At 37.8% G+C, this 18,041-nt stretch overlaps 1 protein-coding gene and 1 long non-coding RNA gene across 7 annotated transcripts in view; both read left to right on the plus strand.

The window, feature by feature from the left end:
- Window positions 1–18,041, plus strand: part of LOC134754980 (uncharacterized) — a 543,731-nt gene that overhangs the window by 286,604 nt on the left and 239,086 nt on the right. The window lies entirely within an intron of this gene.
- LOC134754824 (inter alpha-trypsin inhibitor, heavy chain 4-like) overlaps window positions 1–18,041 on the plus strand; it is a 169,037-nt gene that overhangs the window by 112,511 nt on the left and 38,485 nt on the right. For all 6 annotated transcript variants that reach the window (XM_063691244.1, XM_063691247.1, XM_063691249.1 and 3 more), the window contains exons 13-15: window positions 1,005–1,151; window positions 12,619–12,795; window positions 14,856–14,943. In XM_063691244.1, the coding sequence (XP_063547314.1) occupies window positions 1,005–1,151; window positions 12,619–12,795; window positions 14,856–14,943 (412 nt within the window). The remainder of the gene's footprint in view (window positions 1–1,004; window positions 1,152–12,618; window positions 12,796–14,855; window positions 14,944–18,041) is intronic.

Genomic DNA, 18,041 nt, shown 5'->3' on the forward strand with positions numbered 1-18,041 from the left:
GCCTGCGAAGCCGATGGTCCTGGGTTCGAATGCCGGTAAGGGCATTTAGTTGTCTGAGTACCCATAACACAAGCCTCCTCTGGCTTACCGTGGGACTTAGTCAATCTGTGTAAGAATGTTCTATAATATTTATTTATTTAATTGTATCTATTTTATTAATGTGTCTGATTTTTACTCCCATTTGTGAAGTATAATTTTCCACAATCCAGCCGCGTATTTTCGTCTAACGCCAATCCAAGTAAACAGGTAGGTAGTAAAGAAAGTCGCGATCTAAATTTTTTAATAATTATATTACATTTTGATCAGTATAAAACAAGCTTTCTAATTATGTCTTGCTTTTTAGGGTTCCGTACCCAAAGGGTAAAAACGGGACCCTATTAGGAAGACTCCGCTGTCTGTCTGTCCGTCTGTCACCAGGCTGTATCTCATGAACCGTAATAGCAGTTGAAATGTTCACAGATGATGTATTTCTGTTGCCGCTATAACAACAAATACTAAAAACGGCCAAGTGAGAGTCGGACTCGCGCACCGAGGGTTCCGTACTTTTTAGTATTTGTTGTTATAGCGGCAACAGAAATACATCATCTGTGAAAATTTCAACTGTCTAGCTACCACGGTTCATGAGATACAGCCTGGTGACAGACGGACAGACAGACGGACAGACGGACAGCGGAGTCTTAGTAATAGGGTCCCGTTTTTACCCTTTGGGTACGGAACCCTAAAAACAGAATAAAATTTTAGGAAACTGTGGGGTCTATAATTCTGATTACCCTATATTGTAACAACTTATTAATATAAGAGGTTGTTTGTTTCTAAATAAAGAAAAAAAATGTAAGTATGGCTCCCATACAACAAACGTGATTTTTTTGCCGTTTTTGCGTAATGGTACGGAACCCTTCGTGCGCGAGTCCGACTCGCACTTGGCCGGTTTTTTTATTGAAGGCTGAATTACATTTTACCAGTCAAGACCTTTGTGACCGAACTTACGTGTTGTAAACGTGCAGATCGCAGAGGGTTCTCTGACGAAGCACAAGTTCCGCACGTACTACGCGGGCTCGGAGGTGGTGGTGGCGGGGCGCGTTGCGCCCGGCGCCGCCGAGCTGTCGCCGCGGGTCGAGGGCTTCTGCGGCGTCGAGGACGGCGTGGGCAAGGTACTGACTGCCACTTAATGCCTTACATATCTCTTTTAACCTTTTTACACATGTGTAATAGTTATTTGTTTTACATAGGGGCAAAGTTGTTGTTTAACCGCTCTTGCTAATATTGATACCAGAGTAACCCGAGAAAGCCAAAAGTGAAATCTTGAGCGTTGCCAGGGTTTCAACAGACGAGGGTTAAACAGATTTTGCCACCGATAAAAACACAAAATTGTTCACCACACCAAGGGGAGGAAAATACTACTTAACTATAAAAACAAACAAAATCAAATCTAAATGAACGTTATGAAATATTTATCATTCAAAACAATCATTTAAATGTCAATTCTACCAGCCAACATAAAGAAACAACTCAAAATTTGCATTTGATTACTTTGCCACTCTTGTGGATAACATGCAACTTTTTCATCAGTTTTTGAACAATCAAGAGCCATTTTTTTCTTCATCATAATAGTTGTACAGCATAACTTAATATAAACATAATACTTTATACCTATATACTAAGTCACTGCAAAACTTCAAACAAATTAAAAACAATAATAGGTGAACTAATAATGGGCATTTCTCAGAGTTGGCGTTTTTACGTGTACGGGGGCATAAACACGTGAATTTAGTGCTTAAAAAATTTGAATTAAATCATACAAATCCATCAGCATCTGATACACCTGGGCAACTAGTAAAACATTCCATGTAGTATATATATTAAAAGAAAATAAATGTTAAACGCTAAAATTGACGAACAGTGGGTATGTCCCACACCCAGATTTGTTGAAACAAAAAATCATAACTAAGAGGCCGGTGTCGATTTTAGTCGCAAAAATGTAAAATTGATAGATTTAGTCGGTGAAATTGTACACCTTTTGTTACCTAATTGAAATAACAAGTACTGGTTTCTATTAGCACGTCTTCTTATCTTACCTTTTATCAGATCAATTTTTTGAAAACAGACTCACTAAATTAGTAATGTTGGCTTTTCTGATGGACGTTTAGGTAAACGCGCGTAAAGCACTGATTTTGTCGCTCTTATTTGTAAATTTCGTAAAGTTTGGACGGCTAAACATGGTAATTTTGTATTACACATATCCTGTACTTAACGTTTATCAGACTACATTTTTATTATTATGACTTTGAAGTAGTGTAAATGAAAGTTAGACGAAATCAATTTTCTCCAGAAATTACTTCAAAACAAGTGACAATTTCTCTGAAAATCGACTTAATTTCAACAAAATTTTCATACTTAAACAATCTACTACATTTGCTGAAACTATTCTTATACATCAATTTGTATAATTTACCACCATAAATTTTTGATGAATTTTTAAAAACTACCCCTTCTTTTCATAAAATACCGGTGACGCACGCTCGCGACCTGGTTATTAAAAGGCAAGATGAGAAGACGTGCTAATAGAAACCAATACTTGTTATTTAGATATTACGTAACAAAACGTGTATAATTTCAACGACTAAATCTATCAATTTAAAATTTTTGCTCCAAAATCGACTACGGCCCCTTGACGGGAATTATATTTTAATTTTTAATGTTTGTTTACGTATTCTACAATAGTCTATTATTTATATTATTTGATTCAAAATAATTTAGGTATTTCACTGGAATTTATAAACCTTGTCGGCATATCAGATTCAGATTCAGATTATTATTTATTTGCGTTACGTACATGTACAAGCAAATACAATTATACAGTATATACAATAGGCTATTTTACTAATTTTTGAAAATGGTTTTAATTTATTGTTTATGACTTAATAATTACACTACATTGATATTTCCGTGAAATTTCCTGTATTAAATAAAAAAAAACAATGTTAAAGTTTATTTATTTTGAACGCGCCTTAAACGCTGTTTTTGCAAAGGGGCTAATCACGTGACACGTGTGACGTCACGCGCAAGTAAACTCAGTTAATGACCTTAGTTAATCTTATGGTTTATGTGCATTGAATTAATTATTTCACTGTAAAATGGTATATAAATGGTGTATAGTGCCGCAATGTTTAAGTACGCCTATAAAAAATCCAGACAAATCATTTGTTTCCATTTCAACGAATCCCAAAAAAAGAAAAATGTGTTTAAAACTAGCGCGAAGAGACCCAAAGAGCATTTTAGCGCATATAAATGTTTTTATGTGTGAAGACTACTTCGATGTAAGTAATATTTAACTGTAAATAAATATGGTAATTAAAGCAGCGGATATTGTTATTTAACGAAACAAGATCTAGGTATTTAATGTATTACTACATAACCTCATAATATAGCTCTTTCAGCATTAGTAGGTAGTTAGTAGCATAGTAGTTTTTCTTTCAAACTAAAGTGCAGTATGGAGATATTATTCTCGTCATCGTATTCTATATATATATATATATATATCGTCGTCGTATTCGTATCATCGAAATCGAAATGTTCTTAAAATAAACAATTTCTACGTATACTCACACAGCTGTTTTTACATTTCTAAGTTACGCAGCACAGTAATCCGGATTATCTTTAAAGAAAAGTGCAACCATTAATGCGTCTGTCTGGTAGGTTGCGCTATCAGCTTTCACATATTTCGGCTCCATTTTGAGATTCTTATGAATATTTTGCTACTAGATATACGGATAAATCGGAATATATCAGAAAACTGTGGAACAATAACTAAAATTAACTAAATACAAATAAAACAGTTAAAACACTCAAGGCAATCAAGAATGTTTACCCGCGTGTGACGTCATCCGAGCGTTGACCAATCACAGAGCGTTCACGTCCCTGATGAAATTTCAAAAAATATTAAATTTTCTTTCGTTTATTTTCCAAAAAATAAACATAATTTACATTCAAATATAGTGAAATATACTTTATTAGTTTATTATCTTTCAGGATGACAGCAATTCGTTATATATTTTTAATGTTGTCAAATACCCTATTATTTACATGAATACTTAATCTAGCTAAAAAATATAGTGCATATAATAATGTCGGGTGGTATATGAATGTCAAATATTGTTATTATGTAAATATAAAAAAAAGAATACAATATATTCCTACAATCATTTTAATCAAGTGCGTTGGCAAAATATTCGTCAATTGTGTCAATATTAATAAAATAATCTTTCACAAAGGTATATAGCGTGCGCAGGTAGCTTGTAGCTTAGCTTCAATCGCGCCACGTTTACTGCCGAGCGCACACGTCGGCTCCCGGTCTGCCTGCGGATTTCGTAAAGGTGTGTTCGGCATTCGGTAGGTTTGGTTACGTGATTTTTGGAATTTGGTGAAGCGTTTAAGTGCTTGTGCTTTTTTCGGTTAAATAGTGCGTAAGCCATCCTCAGAGGTATGTCATTTGTGTTAGGATTTCATAGTCACAATTAATTATTAAAATATGTATTTTAAATTTCTGTATATTTTGATAAACAGTGTTAAGACTGTTTATTAAAATATATTCATTTTATAAATAACGGAAGTGAGTATTTGACATTTCGAGCTGGCTCCCGATTGGTCGCACCATTTTAAGTCGTAAGTTCGTAACGCTTCCGGTGAGGCAAGATGGCGGCAACTGGCACTATGATTGGGAGGCAGAACGAGGGAGGCTACCAAAGAGCATATAATCAACGAACGAGTGCAGATCGAGTTGTCATATTGTACTAGCCAAACGTTATGATTTGAGGTTAAGTTACTTGATTATGTCGGAGTGTACGTGAATACAAAGCTTGCTGGATCATCGGATTGTTTCATTGAACTGACCTTAACATGTCAGAAGGCGGGATTAGTCAAGGCTCTCGAATAACCTTGGTGAAAAAACTTGCGCCCTTGAAGTTAAGTACTTAACCGCAAATTATTGGTCTTTCTAATTTGATACATATGCACATTTTTTTTTTCTTTTTCCTCTTTTTTCGTCTTTCTTGGTGATAATTTGAAGTTTGTAGTTATTTCACTATCATAAGTTTGATCTAAAACAAAAATGGTTTAAGCGCTTTGGTCGAAACAATTTTTTTTTTAGATGGCAGATCTCAAATTGCATTAGGGTATGCCCAATATAGTGTTAACAGTAGTTTACAGTGAGTTTACAAATTTTACAAAAGTTTTAAATTAAAAGAGGCTATAATATAAATAATGATTTCCTGTTGTTTACATTTGATATCATTTGTAAGAGTTTATGAATTTACAAATGACGAAGAAAGGTGAAACTTTCAGTAAGTAAGGTTGCGTGTAAGGAATTATGGTAATCCCAATCGTGTTTATGCGTTTACAAAGACTACTATCATATTAGTAACAGTTAACAAAAGGTTTACAAGTTATTATGAGTAATTAGTATTGTCAATTAGCTATTAATCATATATATGCGACTCAGTATATTTTTAGACACATTCATAAACGAAAAAGAGACGAGTCGTATGAAGAGCATGACAGCTGCACCCCTGAGCGCCAAAGAGCAGGAAGTTGTTGGAAAACGGCCCATGCAGCAGAGTTGTGATAGTCAGGAGTAACCCCGCTTCCACGGCCTTAGCAAGGGGCTCGCGCCACTGGACATCAGGCCATGTAAGCCCACTTTTACCTATGTACCAATTATAAGAAAATTTGCTTATATCTTCCGAAATAATAGACAAGACGATTTAATGTTTATTGATTTATTAATCGAGTCTCGAGTCTGGAGTCTTGGATATCAAGTCTCGAGTCTGGAGTATCGAGTCTTAAGTCTGGAGTCTGGAGTCTTGAGTATGGAGTCTCGAGTATGGAGTTTCGAGTCTGGAGTCTCGAGTCGAGCGTCTAGCGTCGAGCATCGAGCGTCGGGCATAGAGCATAGAGCGTCGAGCATTTGGCATAGAGCATCCGGCATTGAGCATCCGGCATTGAGCATCCGGCATCGAGCATCCGGCATCGAGCATCTGATCTGGCATCGAGCGTCGAGTATCGAGAATTTAGTATCGAGTATTGAGCTATTGAATTATTTGTCATTGAATTATTTGAGTCATTGAATTATTTGAGTCATTGTATTATTTGAGTCATGGCATTATTTGAGTCATGGAATGATTTGTCATGGAATTATTTGAGTCATTGTATTATTAGTCATTTAATTATTTGAGTCATTGAATTATTTGAGGTATTGAATTATTCGAGTTATTGAATTATTTGAGTAATAATAAAATAAAATATACAGTATTATATAATATTTGAGTCATTGAATTATTTGAATTATTGAATTAGTTGTTATTGAATTATTTGAGTTATGAATTATTTGAGTCCTTGAATTATTTGAGTAATTGTATTATTTGTGTAATTGTATTATTTGAGTAATTGAATTATTTGGGTCATTGAATCATTTCAGTCATTGAATTATTTCAGTCATCGAATCATTTCAGTCATTTAATTATTTCAGTTATTGAGTTGTTTGAGTCGTTGAATTATTTGAGTCGTTGAATTATTTAGTCATTGAATTATTTGAGTCGTTGAATTATTTGAGTCATCGAATTATTCAATAATTATTGAATCATTTGTTATTGAATCATTTGAGTTATTTGTCTGCGCTTATAGACATACGTAGTAGGGGCTTGATAGCCAGGATTTGCGCTGATGTGGATGGCAGGTTGTTGAAATGATTAGTTCGGGATCTTTTACTTAATTAACTTTATCTATAAAAATGAGCAAACAAAAAAAAGGAACAGGCTCGTAAGTTGTTCGAAGAGAAATCAAATTGTGAGTTGTCATCCTCTGTCTTCATTGGTGCGCGCAGGGATGACGAGCCGCTACACCATTGGCTGTCGATCACGACATATCTGATGCATGCCTCTCATTGGCTGCTGGGGGCATGACGCGATGACATGCGTGTGACGTCATGGTACTCGTGGTAGAGGTGCATCGCAGCCGGGGATAAGCACGCGGGTCGCTAGGCGCGGGCCGGGCTGAAGGTCACGGGCCGCCGCCGGTTTTTATGCGCTTTAGGTATTGCCGTAACATAAGCTCCCGACCTTGGAAGAGTCCACTTCCAATGTGAAGATGAGACAGTAAAGTTAGTCATCATGCGTAGGTAGCGGGCAGATTTTCGAAAAAGCTCGGCGTACAGTGCCGCGGGATGTGCGGATATCGGCTACTCGGGAGACGCCGTCTTTGCCCGGGTAAGTCTTGGTGATTCGCCCTAAGCTCCATTTGAGGGTCGGAGCATGGTCCTCCTTGATTAGGACGAGGGTATCCACCTTTAGGTCGTCCAAATTTTGCGTCCACTTTGTCCTGACCAGCAGCTCGGATATGAACTCCTTCGACCACCTGGCCCAGAAATGTTGTCGCATTTGTTCCACTCGCTGGTATCGTGACAGACGGTGCACGGGAGCGTCGTTGAGGTCAGCGCACGCAGGGGCTGTCAGCGGACGTCCAGCAAGGAAATGAGCAGGGGTTAAAGGGGTGTAGTCTTGCGGGTCTGAGGACAAAGGACTCAAAGGCCTGGAATTCAGAATGGCTTCGCATTCCGTCAAAATATTGCTAAAGTGCTCGTAAGTTAGCTTGACATCACCTATCACACGTCGCAAGTGATGCTTGCAACTCTTAACACCAGCCTCGACCAGACCGGCAAAATGACTAAGCATAAGGAGGCGTCATGATAAATTCAATTTTTTGTGACATTGCGTACTCTTTTGTTTCGCTCGAACATGATTTTAAAAACTTTGAAAAATCATTCATAAGACCTACAAAGTTCCGTCCGTTGTCCGAAAATATTTTTGAAGGTTTACCATGACGCGAAATGAACCTTTTCGACGCCAGTAGGTAAGCATCTGAAGAGACTGTAATGCTGTAATAATGATATAATAATAATAATAATTGATTTCATCCATTTATATTTCCGAAATGTACATATGTAAATCTTGACATGTAATTTATATTACCAATAAAGTATGAGTATGAGTATGAGAGATCGGAACCAACTCTAAGTGAACTGCGCGCGTAGCAAAGCATATAAATATACATAAATACGCCTTGACAGTTGTGGCTCCCCGACCTTTGCGGTTTAAAATGTAGAATGGACCTCCATAGTCCACAGCGCAATTGACAAACGCGAACCCTGGTTCTAATCGCTCAGATGGTAAATTACCCATAATAGGAGTTAACGTTTTACCCTTAAAACGAACGCGAACAACGCAGCTGTGAACCACTCCTAGCAAGATTCCTACCGCTTACGGGCCGCCAGGCCTCGCGAAGCGAGAATAATATATGCTGCGGTCCCGCGTGCAATAATCTTTTATGTTCATATCGGAACAATAAAATAGTAAAATGGTGCTTACTAGAAAGTAATATCGGGTGTTTCTTTTCGTAATCAAACCTAGAAGAATTCGTAAGCCGACTCTAATTAGGTTATTATTGTCAATGAACAAATTTAATTTGGCTAAGAAACCCTTTGCGATACATTTGTTCTTTATCGATGCGTTGTGAACATCCGATAATGACTCCAATTGCGATAAGCGCGAGAGTAATATCTCAGATTCCTTCAGTTCATCTACAATTCTACAGTGAGCGCGCCGGTTCGACGTGCATCCTTATTGCGCGAGTTATGAATGAAGCGAATTACGTACGCGGCTGCGCGCTGCATTCGGTTGAACTGAGAAAACCTGTCAAATGTAAATAGTTTATTATTGTTATTGTCGTTGCATACCAGACTAGTCATCGGATTCGTTTTACGTTCGGGTATCTGGGACTCGTCTGGCAACAATGACGGATTTACAGTCTGAGCATTATAATTAATGTCATGAAGGAAGTCAGGGCCGCTCCACCAGAGACTGGATGTGCGAAGTGCGTCCAACTGTACTCCCCTAGAAACCAAATCGGCCGGGTTGCACTTGCCGCTAACATGATGCCACGAATGTTCTTTCGTTAGTTCTCGGATTTCTGCAACCCTATTTTGAACGAAAGGTTTTATTAAATTAGGCTGCATTTGGAGCCAACTTAGTGCGATAGTTGAATCGGTATGAAATATTACTCGGTTGAATTTCGCGCGGAACTATTATATTATTTTTTAATTTAGCGCCCAATAAGCACGCGGACAGCTCCAGTCCAGTCGAGGCGTACTCAAAGGAGGCGAAATTGGGCACACTTTTTTCGAACATAGCAACCGGACGGTAACAGCTGATTTATCATCAATCGTTCGCAAATAGGCGCAAGTGCCATAAGCTAATTGGCTTGCGTCTGAAAATATATGCAAATCTATACATATAGGGTCTTTGCACATAACATGACGTGGTATGCGAATGTTAGGTAAAATAGCCAGGTTGCTTACGAAGCGGTGCCAGGCTTGCGTGACGTCATCGGGCACAGCTGCGTCCCAATCTACCTTTAATAAAAACAGCCGTTGTAATAAACATTTGGCGATAATTATCATTGGACTTAATAATCCGAGCGGATCGAAAACCTGTGATGCCGTGGATAATATTATGCGTTTCGTGACAGGTTTAGGATTTGGCTCGTGTCGCGAGAGTAAGGGACCTATCCAGCGTAACCCCGAGATATTTAGGACATTGGTTGTATCTAAGCTTTTCACCATTGAAATATACAGCTGGTTGATAGTTTGCCAATTGGTTGCTTAGGTGGAAGCATGATACCTCGGTCTTGCTTATACTAGGGATTAGGCGCCAACACCTGAAATATTCTGCTAGCCTCTTTTTGGAAGGTTTTCTATTTTAAAGGTCGTGGGTATTTTTTTAATTTAATTTAAGCCATTTAATTCCTTAATAATTATACACATATTTATATTTTATTATTAGATTCAAAGTATAATAATTGTAATACATTAATAAATAAAATTAAATATTATCAAATTATTTAACATGCATGTTTAAGTCGGTAGCGATTTTATACAATATTTTTAATTATTTTTATTATTAAGGACCTCTTGACGAGTAAAGTCGTGGGTATATAAATTGAAAAGTACAGGTGCCAGGACCGACTCCTGTGGAAGGCCGTTGTTGAGTTTCCTCCTTTTGATATTGTCTTCGGTTACCGCGATAGTTACTCATGAAATAAACCTCCTCCTTTTGCTTTTGCAGTCTCCCAGAAAGACCTCGAATTCTCGCTCGCTCAGCATGCTAGTAATTAGGTCCGCCACCTCTCTGCCTGGGATTACGGAGCGCACTTTGTAAATAAGGCCTTGCTTCCACACTGTGTCGTATGACTCGTATGCAGCAGTAAGGTCTATAAAAACTGCTGTAGACTTGAGCGCGTTCTGGAAACCTGCTTCGATGTGGGTTGTAAGGGCAAGGACTTGGTCTGTGCAGCTTCTTCCGGTTCGGAAACCAGCCTGTTCTGGAGGAGTGATGGCGTCTATGTATGGTTCGATTCTGACCATTAGAACTCGTTCTAAGAGCTTAAATATGCAGCTGAGAAGGGCAATTGGTCGGTAGCTCTCCGGATGATTATCGGGTTTCCCTGGTTTTAAGACTGCGACCACTTTCGATATCTTGAACTCCTTTGGAAGCCTATTGTGCTGAAGGATATACTTGAACAGAGCACTTAGCCAGCTCATAGCAACGGGGCCCATGTGCAGTATAAACTCATTGTAGATATTATCAGGGCCAGCTGCTTTGTTGGTCTTTAGAGTTTTAACGGCATTCATTATCTCTGTGATCTCGAAGGGCCTGGATAAATGCTGATTCCTTGGCGAGCGCTGCTTTAGTGCCTTGAGGTCCTTTTTAATTTTCTTGGTAAAGACTTTGTCGCGTTTAGCTCTAGCACTTCCACCATGCGATCGGCAATGTCATCCGGTTTTGCTTCCGTTGGTGTTGTTTGCCAACAGATCGAATTAAGTATTATTAATAATTTATCAGAATATTTTTGACAACAGAAATATTTATAATTTTATTACCACCAATATTTTTTAAATTTAAGCCTAATTGTTTATTTTAACATCATATGTCCATAAAGTAAAAAAAATGGGCACCGAAGTCACGCACCGAACGTCACCTCTGAGAAATGCCCTGATATTACGAGTACAATTAGGCATCAACTATTTCTAGGTAGCTTACCACACTAACCGTCAATTGCACCATCCACTAACCCGGGGTTAACCGATTTAACCTGGAGTTACCATTGTTACCAGTACAATTTGACACTGGGTTAACGGTTTAACGGGTTAACCCCGGGTTAGTGGGATCGGATGGTGCAAGTGGCGCTAAGATACTACAAGCAGATTCAAGAAGACTGTTGATAGACGTGCATCCATCCTCTCACAAAACCTTTATGAACTGGTGTGGTGAAAAATAAACTGTGTCTGTAATTATTTATGACATAACCCATTTACCTATTTATAAACATTACAATCAGTATCGTCGGTGCAACGTAAGAAGTGATATTGATAATATGATTTCATATTTTACAGTTATGAGATGTATAATTGTATATGTACCTAAGACCATAAGACGTCCCGATTAACTGATAGCATTACCGTATATATCTATATATATGTCGCAGACATTTTGTACAAACGGCGCCGCCATAGTATAAACGGCAAGCGGTTTGCAAATTGCCGAAGGCAATTTGTAAAAAGTCGGCATTACGTAAAATACCAACGGCATTAACGGCCGCGGCATTTTGATCGAATTAGTTCTTTAATTTACCACGCGTGGCGCTGCACATCAACACTATGAAAAACGCTGGGGTGTCCGTGAAATCTGGAGTTCGTCGGACTGTTTCTTTTCAAAAAACATTTACTTCACAACTTAACTCTTGGGCGGTTTGCCCTTCGGGCATTTGAAGCCACCTAACGAATCTAACCTACCTACCTATTGATTTAGTGTGACGTCCGTGAATACATCTAACCTACTTACCTACCTACGCTTTTTTCCCCAAAGTGTAATGTTTTCACGGACGTCACACTAAATCAATGGATAGGTAGGTTAGGTTTGTTAGGTAGGTGGCTTCAGATGCCCGAAGGGTAAACCGCCCAGAAATAGGAGCCCCGCATCTAGTTAATTAAGTTTTGAGGTTTAAGTTTTTTTAAGCCATGGTCACCCTAGCAAAACCCCAACGTTTGACGTTGACACTATTAAGCGCAATTTGCAAACCGCTTCGCGTTTATAACATGACGGCGCCGTTAGTAAACGGCGGAATTCTTACAAAATGCCTGCGACATATACAATATCATAACTTCTGTCAAATAGCAATTCTTACGTTGCGCTGACTATAGTGCAGTAACACTATAGTATCTATATACTTACTTAACCCGTTAATCATAAAAATACGCTTCTGTTCAATATTGTCTCTTTTAACAAATACATACAACTGTAAATGTGACTGACAAATGATAGCAGCTTTTTTTATTTGACAGGCGTTTATTAGTAAGGGTCGGTTGCACCGAACAGTCTGTCACCATTAAAGCGTTTGTATTGGGTGGAATTGTATAGGAAGTTTGATAGTTCACTGCTGAGTAGTGGTGAGTGACGTTGATCAGTCCACCTAATGTGGTTGGTGCAAATGGTGTTATAATGTTTTTGTCAGAGACGCTACACGGTGTTCCCCCGCGTGCCGGTAGCGCGCGCCCGCGACCAGTACCTGCCGCTGGAGCGGCTGTGGGTGAGCCTCACCATCCGGCAGCTGCTGGACCGCAAAGACGCCGCCGACGGCCAGCCAGCCGGCGGCGGCCCCGAGGCCAAGGCCAAGGAACTGGCGCTCAAGGTACCTGCTGCTATAATATTAACACGAGGGCCACTTAACGATCGTTGCCGTATTGAATAACACATTGGTCGGAAGCCTTGTCGTAGATGATTAATTGAAAACGTGTCAATGCACATTTTTAAGACAATTATTAGTACCTAAAGACCGCGCACAAGATCAGAGAGATCGGTGGCTAATAATTAAGAATAAGATAGAGATAGAGAGATCTTTAATAGGGATGATGACACATGTTGAATTTAATAACAAAATCTAGTAACATAGATAGCAAATGAGCAATTAATCACAATAAATAATATATGGAAATAATACAAAAATACAGGACTTGAAAGTTTTATAATTTAAGTAATTTTTTAACCTTCAAAAAGGCAAAAACTAAGGGTACCATTCGATTCCTTACATTTTATCCAAAAAAAATATTGTATAGCAACATACATAAACGCAATATTTCACCGACAAAAACGCAATATTATTTTGTCCATACATTCAAAATGGGCTCTCAGTGAACTTGACTTCACGTTCACTTATCGTTTTGTTAGAAGCGTTTCGCGAGTGAAGTACGACTGTCGGGGTTTGACTATTATTTCTGACTTTTGTATTGCTTTAATGCAATGGGTCCCATATAGACATTTGATCTTAAATATAAACCTGATCGATTGATACCATTACTAAAAATTTGTCATCTAACCTATTGCATCCAAGTACACTTTTACATTACATGGTAACATTTAGGGACATAGACCCTGGTAGAGTATCGCAAAATATTCTTTATACTGAAACAAAACGAATATAAGCTTCATACATGTGAAAAACATAACATGATAACATAACTTAAAATATATTAAGAGTAGATCTGTAACAATTAGGAACAATTTAACAATTAACGTTTTAAACAAAGCTTGAACTTAAGTAATATAAAGGTCGCACGTCGCACCAAACAGTAGGAACAGCAAGCTATATATACACCGTGTTTTAAACAAAGCTTGAACTTAAGTAATATAAAGGTCGCACGTCGCACCAAACAGTAGGAACAGCAAGCTATATATACACCGTGTTTTAAACAAAGCTTGAACTTAAGTCATATAAAGGTCGCACGTCGCACCAAACAGTAGGAACAGCAAGCTATATATACACCGTGTTTTAAACAAAGCTTGAACTTAAGTCATATAAAGGTCGCACGTCGCACCAAACAGTAGGAACAGCAAGCTATATATACACCGTGTTTTAAACAAAGCTTGAACTTAAGTCGTATAAAGGTCGCACGTCGCACCAAACAGTAGGAACAGCAAGCTATATATACACCGTGTTTTATACAAAGCTTGAACTTAAGTCATATAAAGGTCGCACGTCGCACCAAACAGTAGGAACAGCAAGCTATATATACACCGTGTTTTAAACAAAGCTTGAACTTAAGTCATATAAAGGTCGCACGTCGCACCAAACAGTAGGAACAGCAAGCTATATATACACCGTGTTTTAAACAAAGCTTGAACTTAAGTCATATAAAGGTCGCACGTCGCACCAAACAGTAGGAACAGCAAGCTATATATACACCGTGTTTTATACAAAGCTTGAACTTAAGTCATATAAAGGTCGCACGTCGCACCAAACAGTAGGAACAGCAAGCTATATATACACCGTGTTTTAAACAAAGCTTGAACTTAAGTCGTATAAAGGTCGCACGTCGCACCAAACAGTAGGAACAGCAAGCTATATATACTATATATTAATAGATTAAAATGCCTAGCCCAGGATAATCAGCCGATGTGGCCAAAATTACGAATAAGCAAAAGATAGGATAAGAGGCTCATCATCAAAGACGTGAGAAGCAAGCATAGGCTTGTTATAATTCCTCGGAGCCGACTATATACAATTATACAATACACATTAATACCAGATAATCATCAATCAATAACCATTTTATACCTATTGCGTATTTTGAAGGAGGAGCTACTCAAGGTATAAAATATTGATCAAGACAAAAATATGTGATTATGAAACTTTATTCTCGCCGTTATTATACATACATATATATATGTATGTATGTTTACGTTTGATTAAAGTACGAGGTGGTGACCCCGCTGACCTCTCTCGTCGTAGTGAAGCCGAACGCAACCAACGCCGTCGACACTCAGTCAGTGGATGAACCCAGTGAGTACCTACTCTGTTCTCACTAACTAAAACATACCTAGGTACATCAAACACTTGGAGAATGGGGTTGGCCGGTCGATGTGTTTAGCAGATGGCGCCAGCATAGCTTGCCTTGTCAATCCCTAGAATTGTGTCAAATTTTTGTTTTTTTAATGCCCTGGACAAAAGGGCAAGCAGCTATGATGGCGCCATTGGCGCCATCTGCAAATATTTGACAGTTGCCAACCCCATTAGTATGCACATAGAGTAACTTATACTAGAGCGGTACTGTCATAGTAAATTTTGTAACCCCAGTAAATTCACTGCCATCTGTCGACACACTTTAAAACTAAAAATGAAGATTTATAAAAATACGATAGAATGTATTTAAATATGGATAAATGTTTTTTTTTATTTGCATTAATTATTTTTATGATTTTGACCCATGTTCTCTCACTGATATGCGTTAAAATTGTTAAATAACAAACGAAACCGTCAACGCCATCTATACGACTAGGCCAAAACTAGTAGCGCCCTCTGAACGAGAATCAAATTTTCTTGATTTTCGAGGCACGTTTTTTCCTTAGACTGTATCCATCTATTACGGAGTTATATCTATCTTTGATATGCATAAGTAACGGATGTAAAGCAAGATTTTATTTGGCCTTCGCCATGTTGCGGATTGCAGTGGTAGGTACTATTTATTTTTCTAGCGAGAAGTACTAGCCCCGATCCATATGTTCTCGTCTAGCCAGAGCATATTTATTCTAAGGTTTGTACTAAAACTAGGGTTTTCATTATTATAAATGTAGTTTAATTTAATATGGAAATATTCTACAATAACAAAATTAAATACAAGAAATACCAATTGTACGAAGCGAAAAAAAAACTATTTGTTTTTCTAATTTTTACATGTAGGAATTTAAGAGTAACACATATAGAAAGGGCTATTAGCGGGTAGAGCTACACGGCTATGCTAATGTAGTAAAAAGTCGACTTTCGACTAAAAACTGGAGGCCATGCATGCAGAAGTGCCATACTCGTAGACAGAAAAGAGGACAATAAAGGGGCAATATGATTTGGACAACGTTTTTAGGGTTCCGTACCCAAAGGGTAAAAACGGGACCCTATTACTAAGACTCCGCTGTCCGTCTGTCACCAGGCTGTATCTCATGAACCGTGATAGCTAGACAGTTGAAATTTTTACAGATGATAAATTTCTGTTGCCGCTATAACAACAAATACTAAAAACAGAATAAAATTTTAGGAAACTGTGGGGTCTATAATTCTGATTACCCTATATTGTAACAACTTATTAATATAAGAGACTGTTTGTTTCTAAATAAAGAAAAAAAATGTAAGTATGGCTCCCATACAACAAACGTGATTTTTTTGCCGTTTTTGCGTAATGGTACGGAACCCTTCGTGCGCGAGTCCGACTCGCACTTGGCCGGTTTTTTTATTGAAGGCTGAATTACATTTTACCAGTCAAGACCTTTGTGACCGAACTTACGTGTTGTAAACGTGCAGATCGCAGAGGGTTCTCTGACGAAGCACAAGTTCCGCACGTACTACGCGGGCTCGGAGGTGGTAACAACAAATACTAAAAAGTACGGAACCCTCGGTGTGCGAGTCCGACTCAGACTCTCAGCTTTAAATAATAGTTCCTAATCTCTCCGGTGGCGCTAGTTAGGGTCTGGGACATGAGTATAACATGAACCATATAAGGCAACAAATAACCCGACCAAATTACGTAGGTTGTTTTTGGTAGTATTTCGGTGTATGGTGGCGCCGCCTAATTACTGTTTTTTGATGGACACTTTTCATACATAGAGATTTGGCTCCTTTATATAGTCTCCATGGTTTAGAGTATTCATGCACTAAATGGGAAGTAACCAATGGATCCATGGTTACTCGAGGAGGGTCGGGATACCCCTTATCCAGGACTAAATACTTCATGTAATCAGGATTGAACTTCACTTCAGGTAAGTTCGTTTAATCCTATCATTATATTCGTATTTAGTCCATTTTAACAGTGTAGATGTTTATAGAAGATAATTAAATAATTTATAAATATAAATGTCTCAAAATCTACCCAAAAACAAGCACTTGTATTTTTGGCATGAATTTGTATATCTATATATTATCTATCATGGAAACCTATACCTATCTCTATATTCCATCAAAAAATTAAAATTAAGGCAAAATAAAACAAGTTGCTATGAGAAATGTCAACATTGGCTTTTGAGTTTCCTGGCAAAAAGTAGAGAAATTTTAAAAAATTCTCCCACCAATTACATGAGAATTATCAATAATAAAATTAGGGTTTGAACTTCTCCTTATTCCTACAAACGAGCGTATTTTGCAAAATGCTTCCTTTTTCATTCAACATTACGACGTAACTATTATAGACCTGTACCAATAACTTCTGAGGTTATAAGAATATTAATGTTGCTTATTTTTTATATGTAGTTTCCAGACCATATACTAAACCTAAAAATAATATTTTGTGCCATCCTAGGTATTTGCTTAAGTAGAAATTTTGGTATTTCTTTTTTCAATCAGCATTCTGTGAAAAAAATATTAGAGACGAAATTCTTTGTTTCCCTGTAAAGGCAAAGTGGCTTCCGACGTACACACGCATTTTGTGTCATTTTCACCAACGGGTATAATGGCATTTAATAAATACCTAATATTGATCCTAAAACGCCTAAAATAATATTAGAGTCGGTAAGTGAAGTGTTGTACTTTACAGAACATTGTTATATGTTATTCAAACAAATCTGTGTCAAATTCATCCACCGCTTTTATTTAAAAAAAAAAATTTTTCTAATTAACAACCTGTATCTGCCACAAAAAAAAAACATATTATTAAGTTTACGTCTACAATATTATAATACCACATTGAGACATCATTCATAATTTGGGTCATTTTGATCCACGGTTTTTTTACTATCTGGCAAAATAAAACTCAATTGAGCAAGAAGGGCGTGCGCGGGGAAGGGTACCTACGCGGGTGGGGTGCTTATTATACTTGCCGCAATATCAGCTGGCGACTGAGATCTTAATACTATCTATCTCCTTTACCCTTGTTAATACCAACCAAGAGTGAAAGAGAT

The sequence above is a fragment of the Cydia strobilella genome, chromosome Z (genome assembly GCF_947568885.1).
Source record: "Cydia strobilella chromosome Z, ilCydStro3.1, whole genome shotgun sequence".
NCBI lineage: Eukaryota > Metazoa > Arthropoda > Insecta > Lepidoptera > Tortricidae > Cydia > Cydia strobilella.